The 25034-nt window shown below is 39.1% G+C and overlaps 1 protein-coding gene across 2 annotated transcripts in view; it reads left to right on the top strand.

Annotated features, from left to right (window-relative positions):
• The first annotated feature begins 1800 nt into the window (after window positions 1-1800).
• Window positions 1801-25034, top strand: part of STK3 (serine/threonine kinase 3) — a 447757-nt gene continuing 424523 nt past the window's right edge. Inside the window, exons 1-2 of one of the 2 annotated variants that reach the window (XM_027850026.1) lie at window positions 1801-1937; window positions 23095-23175. In XM_027850026.1, coding sequence (XP_027705827.1) covers window positions 1912-1937; window positions 23095-23175 — 107 coding nt within the window. In that variant the 5' untranslated portion in view covers window positions 1801-1911. The remainder of the gene's footprint in view (window positions 1938-23094; window positions 23176-25034) is intronic. The other variant, XM_027850025.1, reaches the window with a different exon arrangement.

Raw genomic sequence — 25034 nt, 5'->3', positions numbered from 1 at the left:
CAGAGAAGGTGTGTAGACTTGCTTTGACATTCCCTATACCAATGAAATCATAGGTGCATTCTCCCTATTGTAATTCAAATCAGGAAACTTGGTTACATTTCCCAAGGTAACTATAACCTAGTAACATTAATAACAGCTATATATTGAGAGCCTGATGTTAAACATTGTATACATAGAATCACAGAACACATACAAGGGATGGGAAAGGCCATACGACTCTGATGTAGGACCCACACATTTGAGGTTCCTTTTTTTTAGTGCTAAGCACTGACATTCTCTTCCAACACTAAATTAATGATTCTCTAAAAAGTAAAAGAGTTGATGCATGACTGTTGTCATGGAGCCGCAGGACCCAGGGCTGGAAGGGGCCTCAGAGAGCAACTAGTTCAAACCGACCCATTTTACACATAGATTAACAGAAGCCTTGAGAGTTTAAATCATTTGCCCAAGGTCAAGCAGGTAGTAAAGGGCAGAACCATTTGAACCCGTGGACAGGTGTTCTTTCTCCTACACCACCCGATTGGAAAGTACAAGACAGTAAAAACAAGAATTTCCAGTTACTCCTTAAATGCATGAGAAGAGCTCCACCAAATGTAATACCAGCCAACGAAAATATAACTCAAACTTCATAATATGAAAGCACCTCAATGATGGTAGAAAGACCAGGCCTGGATTCATCCCTGATGTTCACAGAGCCACTGGCTGGAGAATATAGGGTGTCCCAAAAGGTCCTTGTGTAAACCTGCACCAAGACTTTTTTTTCCTGTATCCTAGACTGAGAACTAGGAAGGATCTCTGAGGTCATCTGGTCCAACCCTTCTCATTTTACAGATGAGGAGACTGGAGCCCTGGGAGGCTAAGGGCTGAGCGCATTAAAATGTAAGTTGAGAGTAGGGATGGTTTTATTCTATGTACTGTACTTGTAGCCCCCAGATCCTGGCACCTGGCTCATAGGAGGTGATTAATAAATACTTGAAGATTAATTGGCCAAGGCACATCGATAGCAAGGGGACTCCAGTTCTCTCCACCACACCAGCCTCGACCCTTCCATCTCTCTGCCCGCAAAAGGGCCTCTCTTGCTCCACTGATGAAGTGGATGTAATATGTTATGTATAATAATTTTAAATATATATACATATATATTTATAACTCTAAAACACCACTTAGCACAGTATGTGGCATATTGTAGACACTTAATAAATGCTAGTAGATTGACTTGACGTCTATTATCTCATTTGATCTTTACAACCCTGCCAGATACGTGCTATTATTGTCCCCATCTTACAGATAAGGAAATTGAGGCTGAGTTTTTAAAAAGTGATTTGCTCAGGGTCATCACACAGTTCGTCAGCGTCTCAGGCAGTATCTGAACTCGGCTCTTCTGGACTCTCGGTCCCGCGCTCCGTCCCCGAAGCCTCCTAGTCCTCCCACCCGCCTAGGGGAAGCCCAGGGTGGGGTGGGGGCGGGGTGGCTCGGTTCCCTGGTGGGGGGAGCTCGCGTGAGCCCAGGAGAGCGCTGGTGGGGGGAGGGCGCGCGCCCTGGTGGGGGAGGGGGCGGAGGGCGCGGCTAGCACGTGCTGCTCCCGCCGGGTTTCCGGGAGGGCAGAGGCGGCCTCGGGGCGCTCCCCGTGATGCCTCGGGCTGCTCCGGACTAGGGAGCTCCCCCCACGGCGGCCGGGCAAGGCTGGGCGGAGGCGGCGGCTCTTGGCGGCGTCCCCGGCCCAGGGAGGGGGCGGCTCCGGGGGCGGGGCAGGACGCGGGAGCCGCCTGCGGGGCAGGAGGAGGCGGAGGATCCGCCGCGGAGTGACGGCAAAGTTGGTCCGAGTTTCTCGGAGTTTCCCCGCAGAGGTTCCCCGTAGCCCGGGACGGTCGGTGGCCCGGCCTCCCCTCTCCCTCCCTCGCGCCCCGGGCCATGGAGCAGCCGCCGGCGCCCAAGAGGTGAGGAGCCGCGCGCGCAGCCGCCGCCGCCGGCCCGGGCGAGGAGGCGCGGGCTGGGGCCGGCGCGGGGGAGGGCCGGGGGCTGCTAGGCCCGGCCGGTGGAGCCCGGCCTGAGCTGTGTCAGTTTCGGGGTGTGGGGGTGGGGGTGGGGGTGCCGGGGCCCACCGGGGACCTGGAGGTGGGGTGTGTGTGTGAGTGTGTGTGTGTGAGTGAGTGTGACTCAGTTTCCCGTCGGGAAGCCGATCCGCCTCCCCATAAGCAGCATTTCCCCTTTCCCCTTTCTAGAGCATGGGATGGGTGCACACACAACTCGTGGACTCCCCATTCCGGGGTCTGAGCAGCAGCAGCAGTAGCAAAAAGTTATGTAGGCTTGGTGGCACTGGCTGTTTGAAAAGTCTTTGGCAGCTTCATCCCCTCGTTAGGAAGACGAGGCTTAAACTGGCTTGTTCGTGCCCAGTTTAAGGAATTAAGTATTAATAAAGCCAGACCTCCGAAAACCCTCCTGTGGAAATGCTTCCTTGACAGGTGTTCTTGATGTACTCATGGGTAGTTCTGGCTCCTAGACAGAAAAAATCCAAAATTAGAATCGAGGTTTTTTTTTTTGTTTGTTTTTTTAAAATCTCTCTCTCTTTCTAGGTTTTGAGTTTTTCTGTGAGCATGTCCAGCCAGTTCCCTTCCTACTGCCTTTTATTTATGGTCAGCTCCTCGAATATACTGTGGTATTTGTATTGCAAATATAGCAGTGTGTATTATAAGTGGTTTTTGGATTGGTATGTGATTAAAGCAGATCCACTGGATATAAGCATCTATTTCAAAGGAAAATGTAGAAACTTGCTAGTCAGTGTTAGATAAAACTTGTAACCAAGATCTTAATTTTGGAAAAAAAAAATAAAATAAAGATTCTAATCTCCTTCACCAAAAGAGGTATTTCGAAGATCAAAGAGTTCATGTTTTTAGATACTTAGAGATCTTTGAGATAAAAGGTGTTTTATTCAAGAGCATGGGCTCATTAAAGAAGGTTGAAGTTTTAGGAGCTGTTATGACTTGTATACTAGACATGTGAGCCTTGAGGCCTGGAAACCATCTGTTCAGGTAAAAAAAAAAAGTGGTCCCCAAAAGGGACTTAATATCAGTTCACTTGAAACAGAAGCCATTAGATAGATTTCCTTCTAGCATTTTGAAAACTGCAAGCTTACTGTATGTAGTAGGGAACCAAATTTAATGTTAACTGGAGAAAGCTGAGGTTATATATTTTTTTTTTTGAAATAAAGAGTAAGGTAGCACTGCTGAAATAATCTGATGAGCTCATCCTGAAAAACTGAATAGAAGGAGAGCTTTTCTATTTGTTTTCCCTTTCTGAAATAAAGGCCACCATCCCAGGTAAGACGAGACTATGTTATCAGAAGTACATAGATGTTAATAGGTAGGAAGAAAGATGAAGCCCCTGTTCAGTGGATTTTTAGACTAAATTACAGAAAGAGCCCCGGGAGAAAACAGTTTATACTGGGGAAATGGGGGAATGGAGAGGGTATCAAGGTGGTAATTTTTATGATGGTTTGTGTTTTTCATAGTGGTCTTTGCATTTGTTCAGCAGTCTCTGTTTTTATTTATCTTAAGAGACAAATTGGATTAGAAGGACTTCTTGAGGGAAAAAAATAACGATAATAAATATTGCACATTTTCCCCATCTTGGTTTTTTTTTATACGCTCACATTCATTATCTCATTTGGTTGTTATATGAGTCTTTTGAGGAAAGGAAGATAAGTGGTACATCTTCCATTTGACAAATGAAGAAACTGAGTCTAAGAGAGACTATAATTTACCCAGGATTATGCAGCTAACTAGTGGTAGAGGTGGGACTAGAACTCAAATCTTTAGACCTTTAATTTGAAATTTCTGTTCTTGCCAACATTGACTGGATGTGGTGAAGGAAAATTTTGGGCTGGGTTGGGCTGTTTGGCTGGCCTTTTAGGTCCTTTTGCAACTCTTGAATTCCATGATGGCAGGTGTATAGGGGCAGGCTGTAACTAATAAAGGAACACATGTACATTCTTTCACATGAATCAGAACAGGAAGAAACAAATGTTTAGAATGAAGAGCAAGTGAAAGATGATGGAAGGCAGAGAAATGACCAGATTGAGAATGTAGTTAATTTAGAGTTGATTTTGGAAGTACAAAATAACTTTTATGAGTGCTTTGAACGTGAGTGGTAGGAAGGCAACCAAAAATAGTTTGCAAAAATAATATTGACCAGAAGTATCAGTGAATGTGAAGGAATGAAAAGTACTGTGGAAAAAAGTATTGGTCCTGGGTTTAAGTGATGACTGGCTATGAAATCAGGAGATTCTTTAGTCTGTTCCACTGATACAGAGATCATCCTCTCTGAGTCAAAATCTTCATCACCCAATGTCCAGTATTTTGGGGATAAGCTTCTCTGAATTTAACTAATCTGTCTAAAAAAGGCCCATATTTCTGACACCTTTCCAGCTTGGTAAGACCTGCCAAAGTCTGCCCTACACTGGCATAACCTTTGAGAACCCAGTGTCATCTGAATAAGACTTTAGTTTTTGCTAATATCGTTTTTGAATGATGGTGATTTTTTCTGTAGTTAAGAACATCCTCAAGAGAAGTATTGTGGACAGAGGTGAAATGTTCATGCTGAATTTGACATGGTAAACGTGGGATTTCAAGTGAAGATGTGTAGAATTATGTAGAAAGAGGTCAAGACGTAGAGCTGGAAGGGGACTTTAGAGGTCATCTAGTCTGACCTCCTCGTTTTACAGATGAGGAAACTGAGGCCCATGGTTGGTAGCTAAACGTAGGTAGTGTTTGAAATCCTGGGAATAACTATTAAATGGTTATAAATTAAGTAAGGCAGTAAGATTAGGAACAGAAAGCCCTAAACTGTGTTGACCAAGGAGTGTGAAGATAACTGGATTTTACTAGGTGGGGTTTATCAGTTTTTGTTTTTCAGTGTTCACTTATGTCTTTGATACATTTGGCATTGTTGCCCACCACTTTGAAATTCTTGTCTCTTTTGGATTTATTGTAGTTTGTGACATTGTAGTTTCCTGGTTCTCCTACCTTAATATTGCTTTTCCAGCTCCTTTTTTGTCTTCTAGATTCCTGATTGTTTGTCTTGGACTTTCTGTTTTCTCCCTCTTGGGGCATTCCTTTAGCACTCATCCCCTCATACACAGTCAGTGATTTGCTAACGATTTCCAAATCTACAACTTTAGTTCCATTCTCTTACTCTGGTATTTCCTGTGTATGTGTACTTTGATTCTTTCATTTTCCAAATCATTACCAACTCCTGTCAGTTCTTTAAAGATCTTCTAAGCTCAAGGTGGTGGGGCTTGTTTTTTTTGCAGTGAAGTGAAATTGGTTTCTTTTCTTTCCATCCAGGCCATCCTAGTCCAGTCGCAGTTATCCACATCAAAATGATTTCAATAGCTTCCCTATCAAATATACCTAGCTTAGAGCTGGAAAGCAGGTTCCAGCCCTGGTTATAGCTCTTGTCAGCAGTGTGGCCTCAGTAGGGCAAATCACTTCCATTCTCTTGACCACAGTTTCCTCGTCTGTAAAATTGAAGGGGTTAGATTAGATATTCTCCAAAGGCTGTTCTCATTCTAACCTTCTGTGATTCTATTCACTTCCTCCTCTAATACAGAAAAATTAAGCGAACATTTATTAAGTGCATACTACTTGTAAGGCACTCTTTTAGGTACTGGGCATACAAAGACAAAGGTGAAACAGTTCCTCCCTTTAAGGAACTTAAGTTTTATTGGAGGCTCACAATATATATGAAAATAAGTGAAGTGAAATGAGGAGGGAGAGAGTGCTAGCAGGAGATATCAGGAGAGGCTGACAGAGGAAGTAGCATCTGAGCTGAGTCCTCTGATTCAGCTTCCTCACAGATGCCAGGTAATTTTCCCCCAAAACTACTTTTTATCAGCATAAATTCCATTTCTGGCTCTGCTCTGACATAACTCTGTAACTTCTTGAAATTGCTTTTTGCCTATGTTCTCCAATTTGTGAAATGGAGCAGTTGGAATAGATCATTTTATGAGTTCCCTTCCAGCTCTAGCATTCTGAGATTTGGAACCTACTATTGTAGACCACAAACACTCTGTCTCTTAGTGGTCTTTGAGAACTTTTTTCCCCACAGGTCTTTGTGAATGAAAAATTTATCACTGTATTGCCAATTGGCAGTGAGCCCCATTGAATTTAGCAGAGTTGGTTCTTGGACAGCAAATCTACCTGTGCATCAATTACAGAGTCTGTCCTTGAAGCTTTTGCAGCTCAGTAGGACCTGCCAAAGCTGATATAGCCTTTGAAAACTCAAGCTCACTTCTGTGGTATTCAAATAAGAGGCATCCCGACCAGCAGGCTATTGCAATAGTTCAGGCATGACGTGATGAGAGCCCGCACCATAAAGAGGAAAGAAGGGAGTATATATGAGGAATAATTGCAAAAGTGAAACCAACAGGCCTTGGCAGCAAATTAAATATGGTGGTGAGGGGTGGGAAAGAGGTGAAAGATAGTGAGGAATCCAGGATGACTCCTTGGTTGTGAGCTTGAGGACTAAGAGGATGGTGTTGCCCTTAGTAACAGTAATGGAGCTAGGAGGAGGCGAGGGTTTAGGGGGAAAGATAATGAGTTCAGTTTTGGACATGTTGCATTTAAAATGTCTACTAAACATCCAGTTTGAGATGTGAGATGTAGAAAAGCAACTGGAGACGTGAGATTGGAGATCAGTAGAAAGGTCAGATAGGATAGAGATGATAATTAAATTCTTGGGACCAGATAGAGATCACCAAGTGAAATAGTATAGAGATAGAAGAATGCCTAGAACAGAACCTTGAGGGACACCTTTGGTTAAAGGGCATGATCTGGATGAGGATCCAGCAATGGTGTCAGATAGGTAGGAGGAGAACCAGGAGAGAATGGTGCCCTGAAAACCTAGAAAGAAGCGAGTATCATGGAAGAGGTGGTGAGCAGCAATGTCAAAAGTTACAGAGACGTGGAGGAGAATGAGGATTGAAAAAAGACCATTGGATCTGGCAGTCAGTCCCAAAAGGAACTGATGCATCTGTTTTTTAGGAAGTGGTTGAAATTGTTAAGTGGTAAAGTTAAGGGCCTACCATGGTTGAATGTTGTAAGTATCTGTTAATTTTCCCATGACTCATTTTTGATATTTATATGAACTATTGGCAAAGGTTAAATCATTAAGGCTTAAATCAGTAATTTATAAACTAGAACCAGTGGGGAAACAAACAAACAAAAAAGCTGGCTAGAGTTATGAAGACTTGTATTTCCTAGTTTCTCTATCAGTTGTTTGGTCTGAAATTTTAAGGTCATGGTACTTTCACTCTAGGTCACCAGATTTATATTTTCTTGTGTATTGAGAATCAGGGAACTTAGGCTTTCTGCTTTCTGGTTCCTTTTCAGCCCTTATTTGAATTTAAACAAATCACTTAAACCCTTATTAGCCTCACTGTATTTTTTATTGTGTCTTCTGTCTCCTCTATCCCAAATATCACCTTAAATACTTGTATTTTACAATCAAATTTGGTACATAAAAGTAATTATGGGAGTGCAGAAAGAGCCAGCATTGCTACTGTTAACTTAGTATTCGTTGTGAGCCTGGATTGCCTCCTAAAAGGAGGCAGAACAAATGTCTTTGTTGATAGGGCAGAATTTATAAGTCAAAATATAGTAAGTGTACGCTATTCTGTAGGTCACTGGGCAGATTTGCTCATTTGCCTTCCAGGATAGGCTGACCTTGGAATAACTATAAGATTAGCTTCATCTTTTGCTGCCTCCCTGCCTGGTCTGCTCTACCTTTTAACCATCGAAGATGAAAATTGACACTAGCTCGATAGGAACTTCCTTATTAATTTTTCTCTCTTCCTAAGATCCACTGTTGGTATAGTTCATCTTTCATTGAGGGGCTGAAGGTAGAATCAATGAAATCACATCTTTGGGAAGAATGATGTTGAATCTTAAGTGCAGTAGTACAGATGGTTTACATTCCCTTAGAGTCAGTATGATGCCATGAAGACTGCATCCGTTTTTATGTGTTACGTGTGCCTATAGTAATAGTAATACAAGTAAAAAAATCACTATATCCATACTATGTATACTCAAATCTGTGTTATGTTCAACTTTTCCAAGTTGTATCAAAGGAAAGAGCAGTTTATCTTGTCAGACCACTTTGCAGGAATGGAAGTTACAGAGAGTACTTAACAATAATAGTTTTATTAATTAGGGTACATACATCAGAGAGAGAAGGCTTCAAGTAAACTCTGGGTCTACATGAGACCAGATATGTGAATGAAAGATGAAAGATTAAATTAATCATCTAGATTTTTTTTTTTTGGCTATCAAAATACTTGCAGTTACGTAGAAACAGCTTACTTTCCTCAGGCAGCATTCCTACTCAGTTCAACACACATTTATTATTAAAGTTTGAGAAATTAAGAGTCTATCATTTCTGTGGATTTGTGAATCTTAGGCTAGGATTATTGCTGTGTTCAGGATACGGTTTTCCATTCTCTACCCTAATAGTTAATCTTTTTTTTTGCGGGGGGGGAGGTGCCTCTAGAGATGGTCGGGTTGGTATTTCAGCTTCACATCTACCGACATCATTTTTTCATCTTCATGCCATTGCTGATTTCTTCCTGTCCACTTGGACCAGCATCCTGAACATTATATCTGAGACTTGGACCCTCATATCTTGTTCTTCCTGAATTCATGTCCCCAAGTCCCTGGGGAGGTCAATCCACTCACCTTTGGAGAGCTTACCCTAGGATTCCACCACGATCATGGTTCAGCTTCACATTGAATCTAGCTATCCACACAGGCCATCAGACTATCTGCCTGCCAACTTTCTTGTAAACTTCCCTGCTTCCATTTTCCCCAGAACAAAACTCCTTTCCCTGGTCTCTTCTTCTCTTTAGGTCTAGTTTTCTCCTATTAGAATTTAAATTCCTTGAAGGTAGGCACTTTCTCTTTTTGTATCCCTAGAGATTAGCATTGTGCTTGACACTTGGTAAGGGATCTCTCTTAATTATTTCCTACCTATTCTGCTTGTGGTTTTGTATATATTTGTTTGCATATTGTCTTCCCTATTAGATTGTAAGCTCCTTGAGGGGAGGAACTGTCTTTGACCTCAGTACTTCATTCTGTATTCTCAGTACTTAGAACAATACCCGGCACATAGTAAGCGCTTAATAAATGATTATTGATTGATTGGAATTCATTCATATATATTTTTTGGTAATTTAGCCATGCTATTTTTGTGCCTGAGAAAATTTAAACTTAGTGTAACAAGTACCTGGGCATAAATGGGGTATAGTGTAGTGAGAAGATAACTGGTTCTGGAGTCTGAACACTTGGGTTCAAATTCTGGCTATGCCACTTACTACCAGTATGACCTTGGGTAAACCACTTTCTTTTGAGGGGGTCCCACTTTTCTTATTTGCAAAATGAGGGGGTGGACTAGATTAGGGATTCTCACCATGGGGTCCATGTACTTTCTTTTAAAAATATTTTGATAATTGTATTTTAATATAATTGGTTTCCTTTATTTTCCTATGTTTTTATTTTATGAATTTAAAAACATTGTTCTGAGAAGGGGTCCATAAGCTTCATCGGAGTGCCAAAAGGGTTTATGGAACAAAAAAACGGTTAAGAATCCCTGGACTAGATGATTTTTACGGTCCCATCTAGCTCTAAATCTATGTGCCTAAACTAATATTCTTCGAGATGATCTTTATGTTATGAAATTTCTGCACTTGGATTCTTTGGAAGTCATCATCTGAAAAGAATTGAGAAAAGAAAGAACAATCAGGAATTTAGGCAGTGGGGTTGGGAGTTTTGATGTCCACAAAATAATTTATATGGTTAATTTGATACCTATGAAGTAATTTAAAATGGTAAACATTGTTAGAAAGTATTTTGCCCTTTCTCCCTTTTCATTTATCAGGGATGGCATAATTTCTGTCATTGCAAAACTCTACTCATGAAGTTTAGGTTCTGTGCTGTAGTGTAGTTGACTATCTTGCACTTCATCTTGGGGGAGGAGTGAGGTGAGGAAGGAAGAATGGATATTGTTCTCTGCCTGTTTTCTTAATGCAAAGGGGAATGAAGGGTAATTACTGGTTTATGAAGCTGTGTGTTTTAAAAAATACTATATTTGTGTTTTCCGAATAAGTTTTACACATTTGTCTGTTGGGCCTTTGGTACAGAGGTTTCCAGATAGTGATCGTCTTGAGGCCAAGAGATGGTGGTTTATAGTACCTAAATGTAAGATGGATTTTCCTAGTGAAGAAGGTGGCTCATATGGGTGTGCAGAAGCTGAAACTATTTTCTGGCTTATTTTCGATCATATATGACTGCAGGTTGGTGGATGTGGAGGTGGTTGGCTGGAGAAGGTGAGGGCAAGATAAGTTAGTCTATACATCTACAAGGGAATGGTTTCAGAAATTGCCTATGGATTTATGTAGACAGATGCCTTATTATTTTCAGTCTTTATAAATGGAGAAATCAATGAAGTCCTTGGGGTTGTGAGACTTCTTTATGGAGAACACAACACAAAGGAAGATAACTACCTCAAAATTTTGAACTTCTTGTATTAACCTTTTTTCCCCCTACTTTTCTCTCATAGTGCAATTTCCAGGTTTGGGCCAGAATTTGAGCATGGATGAGTACGAATTAGGTAATAGAAACCAGTTAAGGATTCACTGGAATTACTTTTGTTTCCATTCTCTTAGGAAATTTTTCTGGGTGTACTCTGACCCACAAGTGTCCTGCCATTCTCTTCTTCTTTTTAAATTTCTCAACTGGCCTAGTTTCTGGTTTCCTTAAACTAGAAAGATATAAGAAAGGAAAGAATCTGGGATATGTAACACTACTAGTGACAAAATGTTGAACTATCAGATGTCAGGGCTTTTTCTCTCTCTCAAGTTTACCTCCTGCCTCTCTTGTCTTACGCACGTGAAAACAACTGATTTAAGAGATCAGGTTCTCTGCACTAACATAATTCTATTTTCTAAATTAATAAAAACAAAAGGTTCCTTTATAGCACTCCAGATAGCCATAGAATAAGGATTAAATTTATTTTAAATGTACTCATGTATTTTAGGTGAAATATTGTAATGGTTTTCTAAAAAGTTCTATATTCAAAAAGTGAATGCTGTGAATATCTGAGAGTTGAGTATAGGTTGCAGCATCCATTTATTTCCTTTGTAAACAACAGTTAAAAAAAAAAAGGAAACATAGGAGCCATCTCCTATTCCATTTGGTCCAAAGGAAGAGAAATTGGGAAAAAAATAATGAAAGAATGTAAGTATGAGGGAAGATGAGAAAAATCTGAGTTTCCTTTCTGTGAAGGCACTTTGCCAGGAAATTACAATCTTAGTGAATTTCTGGGCAAAAGGCCCATCCTTAGAAAAAAGGGTTATGACAGAATGGAAAAGACAAGACTTTCATTATTTCTGAAAGAGCCCTTATCTGCAGCACTGTGTTTGTTTTCTTAGATGGGTTCTCTGCATATTACTGTTCTAATAATTAAATGGATCCAGCAGATTTTGAAATTAATTCATAATTGCAAATGAAGGATAGGGTGGTCAGGTTCTTTCTTTCTTTTTTTTTTTTTAACTGCTTAAGGCTTGACAGGAGATAAAAATAGCAGAAGGACAAAGAGTAATAAAGGACATAGTTGGAGGAGTTTGCTTGATGAATTGGATAGTGACTGTGGTATGGAGAAATTTTTTCATTTTCTTTTATCTTGCACTATTCAGAATAAAAATTTCCTTTTCCTTTTCCAAGTTTTTTTTTTTATCATTAAGGTGAATAAAATGAGTTAGGTAATTAATTTTGTGCTTTTATTTATCATTTATTCACCAGTAATCTGTTGGTGGCAGGAAGGACCAGTTTATTGTTACACTTATATTGGCTTGAATTCCCATTTAGAAACCCAAGAATTTCATAGGATCAGAGGATTAAGAGATGCAAGAGAATTCATTTTACAAAAAAAAAACAGCAAAAACAGGTCTACATAAAGGGTGAGAAATTTTTCCAAGATTAACGTAGGTCCTAAGTAGTAGAGCTGAGATTGGAATGCAAGGCCTCAGGATTTCAAATTCAGTACTTAATATGCTTATGTTATTGTAAAGCCCAGAACCTTTTCTCTTATAGGTATGATGGCTACCAACTATCAGAAAGGAAGTTAGTTATGTGAGTTAGGTGGACAGTATTTGGTTTCAGGCTAGATTAGTATCAAAGTATCATTAGTATCAAAATATTTAACAAATGAGTATTCTTTTCTCTTCCATCCAAAAAACATAATAAATGCTTTAAGAGCCTATTGTGTACCAGGTATTGGGCTAGGCATTGCAGATATGATGACAAAATGAAATAGCCCCTTCTCTAAAGCGACTTATATTCTGTTGGGGAAATGTGGTGTGTGTCTGTGTGGGTAGCCAATAGGTACATAGAAAATTAAATATGAAATATATACAAACACAATACAAAATAATTTTTTTTGGGGGGGGGTAGAGGCCCTGCAATAAGGGAAGTGGAAGTTTCTGTAGGAGGTGGTATTTGCACTGAGGTTCGAAAGAAGCAAGGGATATAGTGAAAGCTGGAGGTAAGGAAGGAGGGCATTTCAGGAAAAGGGGATGGTCTGTGCAAAGGCAGAGAAAACTGAGTTAGAGTGTTTTCTGTAAGAAACACAACAAAGGTCACTTTGGCAAGTGGAATAATGTGTATGTGTTATAGCCTGGAAAGGTTGATTGGAGTCAGATCGTGAAGAGCTTTAAATGCCAAACAAAGGAATTTTTATCTTAACTTTGAGCGAAGAGGAGACCTTTGGAGCTTAAGGCCACTGGAACTTCTTAAACAGGAGAGTGACATGGTCAGACCTATGCTTTGGAATATTAATTTTGCAGCCATGTGGAGGGTGCTTTGGAGAGAGAGAAACTTGATTGTAGGCAGATATATTGGGAAGGAGGGAAGGAAGGAAACAAGAATTTATTGAATGCCTACTATACTACTATGTGCCTGGCATTGTGCTTTACAAACATCAGCGTCATCTCATTTGATCCTTAAAACAACCCTGGGAGAGAGGTGCTATTATAGTTTCCATTTTACAGTTGAGAAAACTGAGGCAGACCAAAGGTTCAGTGACTTACCCAGAATTACACAGCTAGTAAGTGTCTGAGGTCACATCTGAACTCAGTTCTTTCCGACTATAGGCCTAGAGCTCTATCCACTGTGCTATCCAGCTGCCTCTCAAGGCAAGAGAGTGTTTCATTAATCCAGTTGAGAAGTGATAACAAACTGAACTAGAGTGGGGCCTTGTGAATACAGAGAAAAGGAACGTTTGTAAGAGATGTGGAGATAGAATCTTCAAGATTTGACAACTAATCAGATATGAGAGGTAGAGAGAGAGAGAGAGGAGTGATAGATGATTCTGAGGTTGTGAAACTAGATGTTTGGAAGGATTGTGAGACTCTCAGCAGAAACAGAATTTAGGAAGAGGGAAAGTTTAGGGAGAAAGATACTGAGTTTTGGATGTTTTGAGTATGAGATGCCTCTGGGACATCCTGATGGAAATGTTGAGTAGGCAGTTGGTGATGTAGCATTGTAGTCTGGAGAAGAGACCAGGATTAGATATTACATATTTGTTAATTTAGAGCTTTACCTATGGGAGCTGATGAGATCATTGAGTTAGTGTGGAGAGAGCAGGAAAGAAGGTTTGGGATAGAGCCTTAAGATACACCCCCACATGGAGTGAGACGTGGGTGATGTAAGGTTTCCCTTGGCACCAGCCTTAACTGGCCCTGCAACTCTCTTATTTGTACAGTTCTTTTTTTGTCTAGTTTTCAACATAGTTCCACTTTGGGGGTCCTTAGGCTACCCTGAGAGAGAGAGAGAGAGAGAGAGAGAGAGAGAGAGAGAGAGAGAGAGTGTGTGTGTGTGTGTGTGTGTGTGTGTGTGTGTGTGTGTATGTGTATGTGTGTTTTGGATTGGGGAGAGAAGTAGGGTGGTTCAGGGATATGCTGAGTGAAGCAGGAGAGATGAGGAGAGAGAAAAAGATAGAGAGACAGTATGTTGAAGTCAAAATGAGAGGACTTCAGGGATCTACCGTGTTGACTCAGACTTTTTTGTAAAGCTTGTGAGGCCTTCTCCTGAAAGTAAGGGTATGGATGTGAGTTAAAAAGAATTAGTGGTAGAAAAAGCTCTAGATCTGTAGAAAAAGCTACTGTTAGGCAAAGCTGCCGAAACAGGGGCTTACTCTTCCTGAGGCCACCTGATTGTAGTCTATTACTTCTGGATCTGTTCAATCCATGTCTCTCTCTCTCTCTCTCTCTCTCTCTCTTTTTTTTTAAACAGCTAAAACACATCTCCCTGGAACTCCACTTGGCATCTTGAGCCTATGCCCAGTGGGTGAGGGTATGTGTTAGTCTTTGTTTTGGCCCTCATTGTCAGCATAGTGGGAAGATTAGGAAACTACAGGATACAGATATGGAAGAGGGCACAGTCTAGACTCTAGATCTTGTGTTGCAAGTTTCCCTGATGTAGTCTATGTTGTAGGAAAACTGCCTATTTTAATGGTAGTTCATGCTACCAGAATTTCTGTCTTAATGTTAAGGGAACCAGGTGTTAGAAAACACTGATGAAATATCTGTTTTGTATAAGGTACTCTTCTAGGCTCCAGGGACAGAAAGTTGAATCTCCTTACCATTTGTCATTGTTATAGTGTGTAGAGATTTGTTGTGGTCCAGAGTTGTGACTCATATTGCTTCAGAGTCCACACACAAAGCATGCAGCAGAACTGGGGGTTAAAATGAAGATAAGGCTTTGTTCCAGATTAAGTTTAATGCTCATTTTCTGGATTATACCAGTTGATCTTTTCCCCAAGGTAGATTTTCCATCTCTAGAAAATGGTGCCTGCTATTGTATTTTGGTTCTCATATATGGCACCCAGGTGAAGAGATCAAGGCTTTACTCAGACTTCTAATGTCCTTTCAGTATCCCTTACATGTGGCTGGACTTCCTTAAGAAATTATAATGTAACTGTTCAGTTGCTGCCACCTTAATTATTTTCTAGTTTACCCTAATCAGGTTAGGGAACACATTATTACTATCTGGAGCTATGAGCTCAGAAAGGTTACTACTCCTATTCTTTTTGAAACCATTCTAAGAGTATCTTCCTAAGAATGCGTGTTCTGAGTTTATGCTATCACTTCTCTATTTCCTGGGGTTACAGTCAGTAGAATTTTCGTCTTACAGATGGAGAAACTCAAATACAAAGAAACTGTTGAATGTTACTTACCTAAAGATTATATGGTTACGCAGGAACTTCCACTCATCTGACTTTGGCATTTACCAATCCATGCCTCTTAATTAAGGGCCACTGAAATCCCTGGAAAAAAAAAGTAGGAGATTTACTGACTTCAGAGGCAGTATGGCTTCATTAAGAGCAGACTATTCTAGACAAACTTAGTTTCTTTTTTTTTCTTTTTGAGAAGACTAGGGAGATACTACAGGTAGAGTTTGCCTAGATTTAAAAAATTGAATCTTATTTTATTTTCAGATCTGCATTCTCTTCCTCTCACCTTCGTTACTCATCCTCAATTGAAGAAAAACACGAACTCCTACACACACACACACACACACACACACACACACACACACAGAGTCAAGCAAAACCAATGTCCACATTGGCCGTTAAAATAATGTCTTATTCTGTACTCTTAAGTATATTGCCTCTCTGTCAGGAGGTGTGTGGATATCTTGTATCCATTGGAATTATGATTGAGCATTGACTTATCAGAATTTCTAAGCCTCTCAAAATTATTTTTTTGTAATATTACTGTCATTGTATAAATTGTTATATTGGTTCTGTTTACCTGCTCTGTGAGTCTCACTTATACAAGCCTTCCCCTGTTTCTGAGACCATTTGCTACCATCATTTCTTATTCACAATAGTATTTGATCACATTCATATACGATAACTTGTTCAGCCATTACCCAATTGATGGCTGTCTCCTCAGTATTCTGCTTACCATAAATAAAACTCTGCTATAAATATCTATGTATGGATCCTTTTCCTCTGTCTTTGATCTTTTTGGGATATTACAGTATCGGTATTACAGGGTCAAAGGGTATACACAGTTTAATAGCTTTTTTTTTTTTTAAAGAGGCACCCAAGTGGTACAATGAATAGAGCTCCAAATTTGGAATCAGGAATACCAAGTTCAAATCTTACCTTAGACATTTATTATCTGTGTAACCCTGAGCAAGTCACAGAACCTTTTTCTGCCTCAGTTTTCTCAGTGGTATGATGGAGATCATAATAGCACCTCTCTCCCAGGGTTGTTGTGAGGACCAAATGAAATGTTATTTGCTAAGCACTTAGCACAGTGCCTGGCACTTAATAGTCAACTTAATAAATGCTTGGTCCCTTTTCCCTTTTCTTTTTGAATCTAGTTATAAATTGTTTTCCCAAATGGTTGGACAAGTTCACACTTCTACCAAGAGTACATCAGTGTACCTTCTCCCACAGATCATCTAGCATTTGTCATTTTCTTTGTCAGTTTTATCAGTCTGAACCTCAGATTTGTTTTAATTTGCCTTCCTTTAATTATTGTTGTTCAGTTGTTTCAGTTGTATCTGACTCTTCGTGACTCCATTTGAGGTTTTCTTGGCAAAGATACTGGGGTGGTTTGCCATTTCCTTCTCCTGCTCATTTTACAGATGAGGAAACTGAGGCAAACAGGGTTAAGTGAACTGCCTAGGGTCACATAGCTAGTAAGTGTCTGAGGCCAGATTTGAACTTAGGTCTTCCTAACTCCAGACCTGGTGCTCTATCCGGTGTGCCACCTAGTGATTTGGAATATGCTTTATATGGCTATTGATAGGTTGGATTTCTTCCTCTGAAAACTGCCTGTTTATATCATTTGACCATTTATTGATTGGGGAATGTTTGCCAAGATTTTAGCAAAGCATTTGATAAATTGTCATTCTAGTGTTGTGGAAAAGATGGAGAGCTTTGGGGTAGGCAGTAACATAGCTAGGAAGGTTTGGAAGTCCTTCTTTCTGGGTAGAAACCTCATGAAGGTTTAATGGTTGGGCTTAGAATAGTCATTAGTGGCTTGAAGTCAACTTGGAGTGCCACAGGAATCTGTGTTTGACTCTCTTCTTTTTAAAAGTTGTGTCAATAACTTATGTAAATGCATAGATGTCAATCTCATTTGCAGATGGCACAAAGCTGGGAGGAGCCTTTAACTTATCGGATGACAGAATGAGGATCCAGGACCTTGGCAGGGTAGACTATTGGACTGAATATTTGGCTAATAAGACTTAATTTTAATAGAGATGTATATAAAATCATATACTTGGGTTAAAAAAATTAGCTTCACAAGTACAAGATGTAGGAGACATGGCTAGGCAGCGCTTTGAAAAATACTGTGGATTTTAGTTGACCGCATGTTCAATATGGAATCAGCAGTTTGATGTAGAAGCCAAGATAGCTAATGTGATCTTTGATTGTATTAAGAGAGGCAGAGCTTCCAGAAATAAGTAGGTGATAGTCCCACTGTACTTTGCTTTGGTCAAACTACATTTGCAAAATTGTGTCTGGTTCTGGGCACTGCATTTTAGGAAACATATTAATAAGCCAGAGGGTATCGGGAGAATGGCATCCAGAATTGGTTCATGTCATATAGGCATCAGTTGAAAGAATTGGGGATGTTTAGTATGTAGAAGAGAAGACTTGGGGCAGCGAGGGCAGATGGGTCATTATAGCTATCTGAGGATGTGAAGGACTGTTATTTGAAAGCAGGATTAGACTTTTTGGTTTTGCCTCAGAGGACTAGGAGTGCTGTGTGAAAGTTGTAAATTGGGCTGCCTTGAGAGGTGGTGGGGTATCCTTTGCTGAAGTCTTCAAGTAGAAGCTGGGTGATTGCTAGTCAGATTGGTTGTATGGGGTGTTCTTTGGTTAGTATTCCAGGGTGGGGAACCTGCAGCCTCAAGGCCCCATATGGTCTTCTAGGTCCTTGGGTGTGGCCTTTTGACTGAGTCCAAGTTTTACAGAACAGATCCTTTTATTAAAGGGATTTGTTCTGTGAAGTTTAGATTCAGTCAAAGGACTAAATGCATTAAGCTTTCCATGATGGCACAACGTTTTAAGTAAGATACTCTTTTCTTTATTATTTATATAATATGTATATAATTATAAATTATGTGTAATTTATAGTAATTATTTATAATGTTGTACTCTTTGATCCAGCCAAAGTGGCCTTCTCTCTGTTTTTCATACACTATCCCTCTTCTCTGTGCCTTTTTAACAGCCATCCCACATGCCTAGAATTCCCTCCTTCATTACCTTCACATTATAGAATCCCTTTCTTCCTTTCAGATGCAATTTAAGTACTATCTTTTGCTTGAAGCATTTCCTGATTCCTCTACCACTAATGTCCTCCTTGCCAAACTATTTTATATTTAACTGCTTCCTTTGTATTTCTATTTATTAACTTCACGTTTATGCTACACATATGTGTATATATACACATACATGCATGTATGTATGTGTATATATGCACACATATATATGTACATACACACATACTTTTCATACTTTTTCCCCCTGTCCTTATCTCCCTTATTAGAATGTAAACTCATTGCAACTAGGGATTGTTTTGTTTTTTGTACTTGTATCTTCAGAGGGTAGCACAGTGCTTGGTAAATCAGTGTTTGTTGTTAGATTATTTGATTAAGATGCCTCTTCTGATCACAGTTTTTGTCTTGTTGGGGAAATCAAGGGAAAGAGAAGTTACGATCTTGAGGATGGATTCTTTGCAGAAGGATGACTGTTTTAGTAATTGCATTTGGTAGTGGCTACCTACTGTTCCCTTGGGAGGAAACTTTAACTTAAAATACCTGCTGCATCCCCAGGAGCTGTCTCTAATTGTGGGGCTCTCAACTTCCCTGAGGAGACTCTTTTTTAGATCAAGAGCTTGTCTGATCTCAAGGTAGCAAGTCTCTTTGGCAGTACTTTAAGGAACTAATAGGAGTGGGAGGAAAAGATACTGCTTTTGTTTAGGGGAGTACTGGGCTTCTACCTCCCTTGTGTTACCATTTGGTATTGTCCTTTCATCATTGAAAAGTTATAGTTTTTTATGTTGTATTCCCACACACATTCAAATTTTGATTTCTTTCATGTTCTTAATCCACTTGCATTCATTCCCAAGGGCTTTCCTTGTGGGGAGACTACTATGGTGTCAGAACTGTGCCATCCAGATATAATACACCTGACATTAGTGACTCCAGAATGATGGAATTGCTTTATGGGTAGGTAACTAGGATGTAAGAGATACTCAGTCTTGCCGGTAGCAACTTAATCTTTAAGTTTTCTAGGCTCTCTGAATTAGATTGCATCTGAACTCTCTGCCCATTTATACCTGAACACCATCATTCATTTGTAGTTACATACTTCTTATTGCTATTCTGCCTTCCGTTCACTTTGTGTTCCTTCTCAATCATAGTATCAACATTAATTTAACTGTTGGTACTTTTAATGTATAATCTTTGTCCAGGTCAAATGTGTTGACACTTCTAGAAGAACTGAACCATATTCATTGGCATTCTTGCTTTAAATGAAACCCAGACATAAAGAAGTTGCAGCTGAATGGAAGAAGAGTTCCCAGGTTCTAGGAAATGCAAATAATGGAATTGGTTTCATTTTGTGGATAAAGCACTAGACTTGGCATCAGGAAGTCTGGAGTTCCTCCCTTATGAGCTCTGTGAATCTAGGCTAGTCACTTTTCCTCTCAGCCTCAGTTTCCTCATATGTAAAATGAGGATAACAATAGCATCTGCCTCATGGGATTCTTGTGAAGTTGAAACGGGACAACATATATGAAATGTTTTGTTAAGCTTAAGTGCTATAAAAATGTTACGTATTACTATTATCACTACTGCTGCTACTACTACGATGCTCAAATACAACTAGAAAAATCATTTTTATGGAACATTTGGTCATCTCACTCATAATGAGTCTAAGCAAAAAGACAAACTCTGTAGATTGTATGCTAACTGTACTGTAAAGGATAAAGAAGTAGAGAAAGTCTTTAAAGAAATCTGACAGAGGTCTTCAGATTAAGTCAAGATATACCTTGATACTTGGTAACTTCAAAGAAAAGATGAGCTCTTAGAGGCTAGTAAAAACTGTTAGAAAAAATGGTTTGAGATCTTGATTCAAAGTTTTGTAGAATACTTAGAAACTTCATGCTGTATACAGCATGAGTACTTTTTAAAGAAGAGAATGGGAAAGAATTGAATGCAGCAATCGTGAAACCACATGGTCAAAAATGAAATTGACTATGTCTTAACAGATAGGAAATGGCTGGTCACAGGTGCAGGAGCCATTTCAGGCAATCGGATCATAGACTAGTTAGAGCAGAGGGTAAAGTAGATCCCGAGTTAGAAGAAAGAATAAAGGTGAGAAGACATTTCATTCAGTTACAACAGTTTGAATAAGCTGTTGGTGCTGAATGGTAGAGTTTGGGCTAAGGACATTGACTTCATCACCATTTCTTACAGTAGTTCAACCATTGTAAATCAGTTGTCACAATGAAGTCAAGAGCCCAGAGACTGTTCCAGCCAGCCAGTACTGAATTCTCTAGTCAGGCCACTAGTATAGTGTACATACTCATTTGTAAAACATGACAGAATATGATAATGAATAATTGAGCAGTATTGCTTCATATAACACCTGTGGAGGATAAGATCAGAATCACTACTGAACTACTAAATCATATAGGCCAAAAATGTTTATAATGAAACCAGAAAGGAAAATGGCAAACATAGGTAAAATAAAACCTAAGTTTAACTCTAATATGAAACCTAAATTAACCCTAAATTTATCGACATTTTTATATCAATAATTGATCACAATGATATGAAGAAGAGGAAAAGCTTAGGATAAAACTGGGATGAGCCCCTCGATCAGACCATGTATACATAGAAATTGATTCTGAGGGAGACATAATTTTAAAAGCCTGGAGAGATTGATGAAAGAGATGGAATGATTAGAAAAAAATGATGTATAGTATTATTACCAAAAAGATTATTGAGTAGTAAATTACAAACCCAACTCATATGTCTACTTTCTTATCTTTATAAAACCTCTGAGAGTGTACTGATCTTGAAGATGTGCCTGCTTTAATTTGATTTCACTCTATTGAAAAACTTTTTGGTTCCCTGTTGCCATATATAAATTCATGACTCTTGCCTTTTACACACTCTTGGTGTCTGGCTTCAGTCTACTTTTCTAGCAGTATCTACTCTCCTTTACAAGCTGTACATTCTTGAAAAATTGTTACTATTTTGTCAATGGCTTGCATTCTGCTCTTTCCATTTTTGGGATGTATTCTCTTCTTTTCATCTGTTGAAGTCTCTCCCTTCCCTCAGGGCCCAAGACAGTTAGTTGTCAAATGGTCTTTAAACCTTCCCTGCCCTGGGTGGAAATTTTATGACTGCTTCATAGCACATTTCCTGTTCTTCCTTTCTGGTGTCATTACTTTCTGTACAAGTCTTTCATACCATTATATCATAAGCTCCTTACGAAGCACCATCTCTTATAATCTCTGTATTTCAAACATCTAGCACAGTGCCTCATATATTATAAATGGTTGTCTGAATCTGTGATTTTACAAGCAGAAGGAATTATTGGTATAGAAATTAATTTGCAATTTATAATCTCGGAAAGTTTTCTGAGAGATCTGAGAAGCTCAGTGGTCACATAGCTAGATTCAGGACTTGAACCCAGGCCTTATTATTCAAAAGTTGACCCTTTTATCAGCTATGGCATACTGCTTTTTCCTTATACATAATAGATGTTTGTTATCAAGCCCCAATTGTAAATAGTTTCTTCTTCCTCAAATTTTCTTAGAGTACTAGATCTTTCTTTTGCCTCTACCACATTTGACTTTGCATTATATTTATTTGTTTACGTTATATCCCTCCTATTAGATTATGAACACCTTGGGGACAGAGACTGTTATCTTCATCTTTGTGTCCCCAGTGCTTAGCACAATGTCTTGTACATAAGAGATACTTAATATTTTTGAACTGAATTTTTATTGAATTATAGGGTACCTTGGGGTTTAGGGACTGGGTTGGAAGGTTAGCCATCCTTCAGTCCTCAGTCTACTTCTGTTCCTCTGTCCCAAGAATCCTAGATGAGGAGGGCAAGATTGGGGAAGTGGAGTCTAGAATCCGTTTTCAGTGTGCCCTTTCGCTTTTCCTATGCCACTGTTTCTGGTTTGGTTCTCCTTCCCTGGTTCTCTTCCAAGTGTGGTGATCATTTTTTTTTGCCTACTCCCCCTTATATCCACGATAGTTCCTAAAGCCTCATAGTTTGGAATTTTAGCTTTTTTAGTCCCTCTAGCACCCAGAGGTATGATCTGCTTCAGGACAGCAAGATCCTTCAGGTTGTGGTAGGTAGGCTATACCTGAGGACTAAGAGAATTGTGAAACATAGATGGGAGGTGGGGAACCCTATTGGTGGAGCATGTAGGCAAAGTGGGCAGTAGCTGGTTTGTAAATGGACCCTAGCTGTTGGGGAATCACATCAAGGTCACCTTTATGATTAACTTTATTGTCAGTTTTTCTTGATTAGAATAGTAAACCACATACATATAGTCATAGAATTGCAGAGTTGAAAGAGACCTCCGAGGTCATCTATTTTAGCTCATGCTTGAGTTTGGAATCCCCTTGTTGCCTATGGATACTGATTGGTTGCTCATAGCTTAAAAATAAGAGATGGAATATGACTTTGTGTATATGATTTATTCAAATATATTTATTCTATTTATTAATATTTATATATTTATTTATTCAAATATATTTATTCAAAGAAAACACTAATGAACTTAGAAAATTTAAATTCAGTTTAAAATTAAAATTAAAAAAATATTCTTTCCTTATTCTCTAACTGCAGAGCACTTTGTAGGGTACATAGTCTTACTTCTGGCATTCAAGACTACTGCTTTTTTACTCACTAAATTACTTTTCATTTGGCATTTAGAGCTATAAATTTAAAAAGTGATTTTAAATAAAATATTGTTTCTTATTTTATTAGCAAGCTAAAAAAGCTGAGCGAAGACAGTTTGACTAAGCAGCCTGAAGAAGTCTTTGATGTCTTAGAGAAGCTTGGTGAGGGGTAAGTATACACAACTGTAAAAATTATTTTCAGAAAAAGAACAAGATGAATATTGAGAAATAGCCATCCAATATTAATATTTATACAGTTGTACATTGCTTGAATTGAAAATGTATTAAAGTTAAGATATTATGTTAACACCCATGCAAATAGAGGATGGAGAATGACTAACAAGGCAAAAGATGCAGGGAAAAGCCTGTGGCAGGCAGAGGGGTGAGGTTAAATTTTACCACAAGTTGAATATGAGTCAGCAATGTCCTGCTGTTGTGAAAAATGCCAACCAAAATAATCCTTCCACTATACTCTGCTTCCACTATACTTATAACATCCTTAATAAAATTTTTACAAATACACTTTAAATGGGATGTGGAGAAACTAAAGCAGGATATAAGAATAATGACAAAGATAATTAAAATGGAAAGTAGGTCTTAAGAGTATAGTTTAAAGAAATTGGTATTGTATTGTTTAAATCTGGGGAAGAGAAAGCTAAGATGTGGCTTTGATTTATGAGGTTTTTTTTTTTTAAATATAGGAATGCTGATCAGGTATCTTTCATGTCTTTGGAAAACAAAACAAGTGGAAATTGACTTAAATTAAAATGACAAAGATTTTGATTAGACATAAGGAAGGAACAAATTGACTGTTAGGGTAATAAAAGCGTGCAATGACTCCTGAGAGGTTGAGCTATCTTGGATATCCTAAAGAATGAAAAATGAAAAAAGAAAGAAAAAGTATTATTTCAATTCTTGGCTATTTGCAAGGTATTGTGATAGGTGATATGAAAAATATATATAAAGAGTATGAGATACCCACTACAACTTCTTTTTCAAATCTTTTCATCCATTTTCAAACCTCCCAAAATTTGCTCTTCCTCCACCCTTTTAGCTGAGAACCTTCACTCATTTCACTGAAAGAAAAATTATTTGCTGAAAGTTTATTCTTTTCTTCTGTTCTTCATTCTGTGTCACCCAGATACTTTTTGCCACCATCTCCTCCTTCACTCCTGTCTTACACGAAGAGGTGCCCCTTCTACTCGGCAAGGCTACTGTCTGCATGTGCCAGTGATCCCTTTCCATATCACCTTCTGTAGCAGATTATTTCCTCTATCATACCTGTTCTCTCACTTAACTTCATTCTCTTCCTGTTTACTGGTATGCCCATATTACCCTATCATGAAAAAATCTTCCCTTGATCCATCCCACTATCATCCCATGTCTCTCCTCCTTTTTGTGGCTAAACTTGATCTACAATCTCTGCTTCCACTTCCTTCCCTCTTATTCTCTTTCAAAGTCTTGCAGTCTAGCTTCTGACCTCATCTCCTCCAAAGTTACCAGTGATTTATTAATTGCCAAATCTAATGGGTTTTTATCATTCCTCATATTTCTTGATCTCTCTACTGCCTTTCACACTGTTGATCACCTTCTTCTCCTTGATACCCTCTTTTCTCTAGGTTTCTGAGACATTAATAGTAATAACGATAACTATAGCACTTATTTAGTGCTTTTAAGGTTTACAAATTGATTTACGTAAGTTAACTCATTTGGTACATAAAAGGACACTGAAGCACATACAGGTTGGTGATTTGCCTAGGGTCACATAGCTAGTGGTGTTTGAGGCTGGATTCAAACTCAAGTCTTCATCCCACCCCCTCTCCTGACCTCTAGAATTACATTTCCAGCTGAATGTTCCATACACATTTTAAGTTGAGCATGTCCAAAACTGAACTCTCTATCTTTTTCCCCAAACTCTTCACTTATGAACTTCCCTATTGCAGATGAGGGTACCACCATCTTTTCAGTCACCTAGGCTCACAATCTAGGTGTGATACTTGACTCCGTACTCTCTTACCCCACTTCTCC

The sequence above is a fragment of the Vombatus ursinus genome, unplaced genomic scaffold (assembly GCF_900497805.2).
Source record: "Vombatus ursinus unplaced genomic scaffold, bare-nosed wombat genome assembly UNPS02008961.1, whole genome shotgun sequence".
Classification (NCBI taxonomy): Eukaryota; Metazoa; Chordata; class Mammalia; order Diprotodontia; family Vombatidae; genus Vombatus; species Vombatus ursinus.
The sequence above is the reverse complement of the archived record's forward strand: the minus strand, read 5'-3'. Positions and strand labels throughout refer to the sequence as shown.